This window comes from Lipophrys pholis, assembly GCF_963383615.2.
Source record: "Lipophrys pholis genome assembly, chromosome: 9".
Classification (NCBI taxonomy): domain Eukaryota; kingdom Metazoa; phylum Chordata; class Actinopteri; order Blenniiformes; family Blenniidae; genus Lipophrys; species Lipophrys pholis.
This window is the reverse complement of record NC_137639.1, coordinates 17,108,055-17,117,764: the sequence shown is the minus strand read 5'-3', so window position 1 is coordinate 17,117,764 and position 9,710 is coordinate 17,108,055. Positions and strand designations below refer to the sequence as shown.

The window sequence follows — 9,710 nt, the reverse complement described above, 5'->3', positions numbered from 1 at the left end:
ATGTGAAAGTGCATAACCTAAAGATGTCCCCTTGCCTTTAAAGATGACTCAGATACATCAACATACCTTAAAACAGTTTCACTGCTCGACTGACTGGATCTAATCTGATTGGACCTTGATGGGAGTCTGCGACCTCTGCATCCCATCAATTAATTCTAACAGGCTATTCAATCTTCAAAATTAGACAACATAGAAGGTGGGCCTGGAAACTCAACATTTCTCATTAACACCTGAAGTGAAAGTGAGCAGACAGGTTGTGTGTTAGATATCACAGATATTTTATGAGCGGATCTACTTAATCAATTGTTTTCATATGTTTCACCGTGCGGCAAGAGTCCCTATGTAAAATTGCTGTGCAACAAAATCACAAATATGATAATTGAGAGGAATTACGGTTGTAAGAAGTCGGCATGCCTATGACTAAATGGTTTGAAAATGTCATGTCATTTCGTGGTTGTGTGAAAATGTCAACAAGCACAAATCTGCTGCAGGGCTTGAAACAAAGAAATACACGAACAATATACGCATTTCTAGTATTTACCTCTCCAGAGGAACATTGTGAGGTTTAGTGATACTTTCTTTGTCATGTAGTAGAAATAATAGGGGCCTTGTTGTGTGTAATGAGACCTAATGAGATGAGGGGGCGGGGCTTCACCGCTATGACTCAGCACAGGTGAGCGGCCCACGCGCCAGATTGACAGCAGCGGCAGCAGCAGCAGCTCGTTCCACTGAGGTGGTCAAGGACGACCCATGCAACTCTACTTTTTGCTCTGGAAATAGAACTAAGCAGCAAACTTTCATCCCTGTGAGTAAAAAAAAAAAACCCAACACATATGAGCCCTGTCTGCTGAAATGACTTGTCCGGAGGAATTAAAGAAAGTGGCCGCAGTGATTCTGGCTCTTTTACTCAGGAGCGCGTTTCAAGGTGAGATTAACATCAAGCTTCATTTTCTTCTCTTTGATCATGTCGTGGTAATTTGCAAGAGGAGAACTGAGCGAGTGAATATGTTTTCAAGTTTGAGCCGGTGGCCTGTTTTAGTTCCCATTAATTCGCGATTTATATTCTCCTTGCACCAACTTGTCCCTTCGGGCTCCTCGTGAGCTAAACGAGGAAGCCATCACATCACTGACTCTGGCATTAATTCTCTGACTCCCTCCTGGCAGGTGCACACTGTGAACTGGTGGTCTCTCCAGTGGGCCCCACCCTGGTCAATGTAATGGCTGGCAGCAATGTAACTCTGGCCGTGTCCTTCAGCGGAGCACCTGACCCCGTGGTGACCTGGATCAGGGGGATCTTACCTGTCGCCACCTGGACTCTGAACTCCAGTGAAGCTCCAGACATTGACATGAACGGGAGGGATGTGCTCAGGCTTGAGAAGGATGGATCCCTTACCTTTGTGAATGTGCCTCTCTCCTATGACAGTAACTACACCGTTGAAATGACCAAATCTGGACTGGGAAAAGCGTTTACGTCTTTTACTCTCAAAATATTTGGTGAGTGTCTGACAGAGAGCAGTTTTTTGCTTTCGTTATAGGAAGATATTTAATGGCTCTGTGAGCTTGGAAATGATGTTTACTGATCATTTACTGCACTGTGTAATGAGAACTGTCTGTAAGCTGGTTGATAAATGAGGGGGGGGGGAAAATGTTTTCAAAGCAGCTGTTACTGCTTTCAAAACTCCTAAATCTCCTCATGTAAAGACATTTAGTTTAAAATATTCACAAAATCATAAATCACTGTAGTGTGAGACTCATTTTCAAAATGAGGCTTACTTCTTTGCTTAAAATGGTCAAAAAGCTAAAATGGCCTAATATATCATTAAATAAAACTAGTTAAAATAACTAAAGCCAATGGGTGAAGGAAGAAAATCCAAAATGTGCTGGAAACGGTTAATAAGGGGGGAAAGAAGCAGCTCATAAACTACTAAAATTAACTGAATTTCCTGTAAAATTGGCTCAAAAGAGTAAAATGGCTTAAACCAGTAAAAAAAAGAGGAAAAAAAATGCAGAGATGCTAAAGGGTTGAAATGGTTAAAAATACTTCAAATGCTGGGGAGAAACTGCTAAATACAGTTTAGAAAATCAAAACTAAATGGTACTTTGTAGATATGGCAAAAAAAAAATAAAAAATATAGTTTCATGTGCTGTGTTATTGTAATATTAAAGGTTCAACATGTTTTGTGGCTCCAGATGAATTTCATTGTGGTGGAAAGTAACCATAAAGGCTCATTTGGTCATAAATGGGTCAGACTCCTGGCCCAGAGGACACAGGCTCGGATCCCTTTCAAGGATTACCGTGGACCAAAGAATCAACTTGGCTTCACTGATCACTGACTGAAATCCCTCTGAAATATAGAAAGTTTCACAGCTCATTGACGTTCAACCACATCCTGGATTTACTGAGACTTTGTTTGTAATTTTGTTTTCCTACGGAATAGCTGTGTTGACCACACTGCCTCATCCACCTGTTCTGCCATGTTTTTCACGTTGTCGTTTGTAGAAACCCTCCAGAATGTGACTCTGAACACACAACCAGATTTCGCCGAAGAGGGAAGTGACGTGTTCACGTTACACTACAGTATGCTGCGAGGAGTGGTCCAGCATCAGGTGTGGTTTTTCAATGGCGGAGAGATAAAAAACGACTCGCATCATCTGATGGAGCAGGAGAGCCTTTCAATCCTCGGGCCAAACCGGAGCGACACGGGAGAGTACGCAGTGCTACTCACAAACCCCTTCAGCAATGCGACAGCTCGTACCAACGTCGCTGTGCGGTGTAAGTTTAAAATAACGTCAATGTTTATTTCTGTATAAGGTTCTTTGTATCCTTCAGTTATAAAGAAATCTATTCTACATGTTTTCGGTCTGTTTTTAGATGGACCAGATGAGCCCAAACTGGAAACCCATCCACCTCAGATTTTTTATGTATCTGGAGAGTCCTTAAATCTCACCTGTCAGTCTGATGGATTCCCTCAACCAACACCTGTCTGGACGTTTGGCGACGAGATCCTTAGTGATTCCCATGAAGGAGTCCTAAGTCTGATGAATGTGTCTGCCACCCAAGGGGGAGATTATGTGTGCACGTTGCTTAACGAAGACACGAAAGAACGGCGTGAAAAGACCCTAAGATTACGCATTTACGGTATGTGGGAAAAAAATATGTTTTTGTGTTATTGTGTCTGTATTGTGGGAGATTGTCAGATCATCAGTCTTTTCTTGACTAATGCAGGGAACACAGGATGACGCAGTTCAGGTGTTCTCGTGCCTATTCACATTGAGTTATCCAAGATGTTCATTTCCAACACTTTGGGAAATTCCGGAGTTTTCAAGTGTTTGCTTTACATTAATGCCATTTAAATGTTGTGTTGGGCCAGAGCGGCCGCTGGGTGACCCGACATGCTCGGTGGATTCGCTGAACAGCACCGGGCTGCTGTTTCACTGCGGGTGGATGGGAGGAACGCCGCCAGCTGAGCTGTCCTTCCCAGCCATAAGTGCCTCCAACAATGGACTCGGGGACTTCAGCGTGACTCTGGAAGCCTCCGACTCTCTGAACGGCAGGAACATCCAGTGCATTGCAAAACACAAGCTGGACAGTCGCTCTTGCAACATAACAACAAGTATGTCTTTTGATTTTGCAGGTCATTCGAGTAAATGAGTGGATGCCGATCAGTAATTTTTGTGTTTCTCTCCAGGGAGTCCGCTTAAGTTTGTTCCCTTCGTGAGAACCATAGTGGACAATGACGGCAAAATAGTGGTCACCGTCCAGTGTTTGAGTGAGGCCTCGCCTGAGGCCGTGGTGTCATGGTCCAGAGGCGGCCAGGCCGTCTCCAGCGGGACAACGCACCACATCAGCGGGGACACCACACTACTCTCGATCCGCCACGTCAATGCCAGCTACTTTCTCCTCCAGAACTACACGTGCACGTGTAGCAACCCACTGGGCAGCCACAGTCGGGAAATCCAGCTACAAGGTGAACCTTTGCTGCATTTGGTTAATTGTTTTGTACTTGACAACATTTAACAAATTGAGACTTATTGAGACAATTGATCGTAAACAGGTAGTGGCGTAGTCGTATTTTCAATAAAAATGCAACGACAGGAGAAAAATACACGTCACTTTGGACTAACTTCAACTATTAGTTCATCCGAATTGACGAATGTTGAAAGATAGTTGAATAAAAAAAACTGCTAAAGTATCATGCTACCTGTGTTCACCTTTATAATGTCTGTTTTCTGGTTTCTGTGGTGTTTTATTGTAATTTAGTAATCAAAGCCATTTGGAAAAAGTTAAGGAATATAAGAAAGTATTAAGGCCAAGCTTTCAACTGGGAAAAAAAAAGAACTATATGTACATTTGTAGATTGCGCACACACACACATGCAGTATGAATCTGTGTTGTTGAGAGTAAACACTGGAAGGACTTTGATGTCTCAGTTTCTAATAGGGACGGCTGCTTGGCAGGACTGAAAAGGCACAATGGGCTCTCAGAAGGAGAGCGAAGTAATACCTGAGATTGCTATTTCCCTTTAAACAAAGCACTCCAGTCTTAGTATTCCCTCGGCTCCCCGTTTCTGCTCTTTCTTAATCTAACCCCCGCCGGCTCACTATCTCTCCCTCCCTAGGACCGTCGATCTCACGTTCCAGTTTGTTCCCTAATCAAGATGGAACCATCATCACTTTGACCTGGGAGGTCCCAAACGCATCTGTGGTTACTGGTAAAGCTGTTTTTTTTTTGTTTTTTTACCTCTGGAAGGCCTCAGTTTGCTGACTCCTCCTCTCAGGAATTTCTCTTGACAGCACACACAAACCTAAACTTCTTGTTTTGAATTTGCCCGTCTAAGCAGAACTCCCCCTGGGAGAACAGTTTTGAAAACAAAAAGCTCGACAACGAAAAATAAGGGCGTATTTATTATGGACTGTGTGAAGCCACACTCTGTTTTGAGAAAGGCAGTTGGAGGATGACATGGCAGTTCATATTCACATGATGTAATTTTGTGAAATACGCATGAAATGTTGAGATCTGCCTGTGTTATCCTGTGATTTGTCCAAACAAATGTTAAAAAAAATAAATAAAACAGATCTGTCCTGTGCTTTTGCAAAGGGTTTGACATTCAAATGAAAGGGCCGCAACTGCAAAGCAACGCTCCCAACGCTACTCGCACTAAAGCTGGATCAGATGGGTTTCGCACCATCCAGCGGAAGACTGGCTTGGATAGGAAGACGGACGTCTTTGTCCTCGATCCTAAATCGACCTACCGGTTTCGGATCATTCCCAAAGCTCGTCTGACACCAGGGGAGCCATCTGAGGTCCACAGGATAGGCCCAGGTCAGTGTTCAACGCCTTCTTATGACACGGTTGCTGATGTCATCTGTGGAATACCGAGTTTCAGCCTCTAATGTTGGGATCAGGTGATGGACTGAGCGGTCCAGCCATCGCTGGGATTGCAGCTGGAATCCCCTGCAGCCTTCTCTTCCTGCTCCTGCTGTGTTGCCTCATTTATTTATGTGTCTCCTACTGCAAGAAGAAAAGTAGGTGAACTGAAGCTCTGAATGTAAAACGTAAATTACTGTATCTTCTGTGGTAAACTCTTTTAACTTTTATTTTTTCCTGTTTTGCAGACAATCAAACTCCATATCCGGTCACCAGAGCTGTTGAGAAGGTTGGGTTTACTTCCGTGGAACTATGAAGGACTGAAACTGTTATTTAATGAGAAAATTATTTTACATAAGATTAACATGGTCTTTAAGGCATCAAATATGATGATACAAATAAATAGTAGGCCTTGAGTGGTTGATAAAATGTTACATCAATCTTCTTTTCTAGCTTACTATTTTAAGTTATTTTTGTAGATTAAGTAATGCATTAACTTAAATATATATTAGTTAATGCAGTACTTTGATTTTATGTACAAGCAGCCAAAACACTGTTTTAAATGGCTCCTTTCTTCACAATTTGTGCTTTATGCAAAAATGCACAAAGAAATGTCAAAGATATGAAAAATGATGTGCAGCAAAAAACATTGATGCAAAGGGGAACATGCCCTTTAGCAATATTATCAATGTACAATAATTTATAGTTATTACTCATAGTGAGCTTGATGGATGTAATAACCTATTTATGCCACACTCGCCAAATTGCACATCAGATAGTTTTTTTGTTTTTTTTTAGATTTAGTTGTTTTAATTACCTGTCTACAACAATAAATTCTCCACGAATGTAATTTCTTTTCACCCGCAGACAAAAGCAGCTCAGCCAGATAAAAGTCCTCATATCCTGCTGGCTGGAGGGCTGAAGTCTCCACCTGACTACAACAGATTACACCGGGTAGAGTTCACAATAATAAATACTTTGTGGCAAAACTTGTTTATTTTTAGGGTAAAGGCAAATGTTTAACCTTACGGGCTTATCTGTGTTTTTTTTTTTTTTTTTTTTTTTCAGGCTCCATCGGAAAGATTTGTGGACCTGCCGACGTTTGTCCCTCCACCGCCTGTCAGAGTGGCTACAACTGTGTAAACGTTAACATTTGTTTGGATACGAAATGTGGAATTTGTACAGCGTACTTTATTTTAAAGTTTTTATTTAAGTTAATATTTGTATAGTTGTAACAACGCCAATCCTCTATATTTTAATTTTCTTGTACATACATGACTAAAAGTTCTTTCGTAACTGTATTTTCTCATGGTAATAAATGAAAACACAAAACATACACTTGTATGATTTTCTTTTATATAGTTGAAGATGAATTTTTTTTATTTTACACCATGTACAAGTTGGTAAGTCATATTCACTTGAAATGGAATCTGGACGAACTAATGTGACAAATCACAAAAAAAAAACTATACTGCCTGCTTAAAACCTCCAAGGTAGTCCTATTTTTGGGGCCGTGATTATTTTGTGTAAGAAACAGTGAGCAGGTTTACACAAATTGTTCCTATTATAAATTTACCTGCATTCACTGTTTTTTTTTTTTTTGTGTTTTTGCTTTGCATTTGGTTTCCTTGTGAAATGAATGATTGACACTATCTTTAGGAATTATTGCCTTCGTAATACGTTTTCACCATAAACTCCCACTACTTATGACCTCAGCCCCGTCTGAGTGGGCCGATAATGAGATAAAGCATTTGTAAGGATGTCTGATCTGCTTCATTTCCTTCTGTGACTGATGCTGATGTTCTCCTCAGGATTGTCAATGTCTTATTGCAGCATCCATCCTTCCTTTTTACTTTCCAGTATTAATCTTGTCTCATGAAGATCAACCGCTTTTATACTTGTTCTGGTGCAGAAATACGCTCCACGGCAGCACAACCAGGGAGTGAAAGCTTGCAGAAAGAAGTGTCAAGCTTTTCGTCTGTTCTTCCGATGGTCCTTGACTTCACTGTGAGCTCCACAGAGATGGAAAAGTAGAGAACACAGGAAGTAAACTAGAAGTGTCACCAGTGAGGAAAAAGGACTGCTGCCTATACCGTTTCCGTTGCAGTGAATCAGTGCTTTGTCTGTGCAGCAGGTGGTGCTGTGGAGCAGAGCAAGGTGCGCCATCACCTTAGTAATTATACAGACTATTTGAATATGAAGTTTAATTTTATGAATTTGGAGTTGCTGAGTTTATATGAAAGTGGCTACCAATCCACCCGTGGCTCTTCTGCACTTAAAATTTAGGATAGTGGGAAAGCTGGTGAGTGTTGGAAGCCAAAGAGCCTTGAGATATTCCACAGAGAACATCCAACCTCCTACCAGGAGGCCCTGGCCTCAGATTGAGGTTAGTTCTTCCTGCTGTGATCCCTGAAACTATCTGCCACCGGTACGATGAAGTATTTTAGCTCCATAAAAGAAAAATGTACAACAAAAAGAATTATAGTTTTTCAATGAAGACAACGATGCAAAGGTCGGTAAACGTAATACGTTTGGATGTGAGGGTTAATGGATGATGCATTTTCTTCCAATTGTGTTCGAGCAAATGTAAAAAAATTGTTTAATGCAGGTTGTTATGTCGGAATCATTTGGACAAAACTGCAGACTCCAACATGCTCATCTCAAAGAAACTGTTTCTTAATTTTCAACACCCATTTCTACAACAGGCTTTTCTCCATCAATGTGTATTTGTGTGTGTAGTAGTCAGGCATGAGCAAGCCAAATAGTTAGACGTGTTTACTGAAACAAACAATATTCACGTGCTAAAGAAACGATTTAATCAATTTATTAGCCTTCATGGATTTTTTTTAATATATATATTTTTTAATTATACAACTGTTTGATCTACAATCGAAAAAGCTTAATTTTTCTCCTATTACAAAATAGAATTAAATGTAAAAGATGGAGTTACTTTTAAGGTGTTTATGTCAGCCTTCCTGGTTCAAGATTCCACTTGGTATTTTCTCCTCGTTAGATGAGGAAGGTTTTCCAGTTGTGAGTGTTTTAAGAAACTGCACAAGCTATGTAGTTTACAAATGCTGTGCTGGACATTCAATTAGATTCAGTTTTATTATTTACTACAAGGTCTACCTTGAAATTCAAATTATAAAACAAAACGCAGTGCTCTGTTTGGCCTGACAGAGAATTGGAGTTGTTTGCTCTGAACACTTACTGAGGATGTGGTTTGTTGTGGTCTTGTATTAATCTCCAATACTGTGTGATGTCATAGACAGGCAAACGCTCCTCAAAGTGATGCGATCCATTTGAACACTACTGCAAACATCAATAGCAGACATGTAGATACATTAATATGATAATTCATATGCTTGCCCTATGCATTTATGATCACCGACGCAATGGTGGTAGAGCTGTTGTACTGCATTGAGTTTGACTTGGAAGATTGCAATGCTAATCGTAATGTTGCAGTTAAATAATGAGTTTGTCTTCAAATATATCAACATGTTATACCATATGAGTTCACCTTTTACCGGCAGTGCAGTGTTTCTACAACGTCATTACACGTTCGGGGTGAACATATACAGCTCACACTGTATACAGTGTGTCGTTTCATTCAGACATGTATCTGTCCTGTGTGTGTGTGTGTGTGTGTGTGTGTGTGTGTGTGTGTGTGTGTGTGTGTGTGTCTTCACACCCCACCCCACCCACACTGAAAGAAAGTGTGCGCTTCAGCATGTTCCATTGACCACAGCAGTACTGCAAGCCTTTGCACATCCACAGTTCCAGAATGCCTCATAGAACAACAGACATGGACTGTGGTGCCGCGGCCCTGTATCCCAGAGACCCTCTCCCATCCCCCAATGCCATCAGCCCTCCCCTTATCCCCCCCCAGAAAAACACTCCCATGTCGTTCAATGTGAACCAGTCACATGGCTTTTGGCCCTCCAGCTCAAGTGCATTTGTTCTGTGATGATTGTTTTAAAGGATTTTGCCTCCATCAACAGAAAAGTGGAGGGGATAACCTTTTGGAAGTCTGCCTAGGGCTTCCTCTTTGACGTTTTGCTCACTCCTGGCCTGCACTCTCTCCCACTCTTCCCCTGAGGAAAGGTTGATACTTAAGAGGGTTGATTTATTCTGAGGAATTCAGGTAAGATGGTGTTGCTTCCTCTCCTTCTATTTTCTGTTTGTTGACCGATGACACTTTGTCAGACCACATGCAGTCCACCTTTTTATGAACAGATGTGTGTTGGATCTTTTTCAACATTGTTTAGGTATTTATGTAGTGATGCATTAAGATACAGTATGCATTTCTTACAAAAATGTCCCAACATTCATCTTCTCCTGA

The 9,710-nt window shown here is 41.2% G+C and overlaps 1 protein-coding gene across 1 annotated transcript; it reads left to right on the top strand.

The window, feature by feature from the left end:
- Window positions 1–688: 688 nt before the first annotated feature.
- On the top strand, window positions 689–6,696 carry vsig10l (V-set and immunoglobulin domain containing 10 like). Its single transcript, XM_080472113.1, has 12 exons — window positions 689–925; window positions 1,165–1,494; window positions 2,501–2,773; window positions 2,873–3,139; window positions 3,372–3,614; window positions 3,690–3,968; window positions 4,620–4,712; window positions 5,099–5,323; window positions 5,407–5,526; window positions 5,617–5,657; window positions 6,236–6,322; window positions 6,437–6,696. Exons 1-12 carry the CDS (start codon window positions 853–855, stop codon window positions 6,509–6,511), a joined length of 2,106 nt encoding a protein of 701 aa, XP_080328239.1. The 5' UTR covers window positions 689–852; the 3' UTR covers window positions 6,512–6,696.
- The last annotated feature ends 3,014 nt before the right edge of the window (window positions 6,697–9,710 follow it).

What these genes read in the sequence shown, in the direction of transcription:
- vsig10l (XM_080472113.1), top strand. Translation starts at nt 853, where the DNA reads ATGACTTGTCCGGAGGAATTAAAGAAAGTGGCCGCAGTGATTCTGGCT. An exon ending in TTTTACTCTCAAAATATTTG is followed by an intron (nt 1,495 to 2,500) that starts GTGAGTGTCTGA and finishes TGTCGTTTGTAG; the next exon opens with AAACCCTCCAGAATGTGACT. An exon ending in AAACGCATCTGTGGTTACTG is followed by an intron (nt 4,713 to 5,098) that starts GTAAAGCTGTTT and finishes GCTTTTGCAAAG; the next exon opens with GGTTTGACATTCAAATGAAA.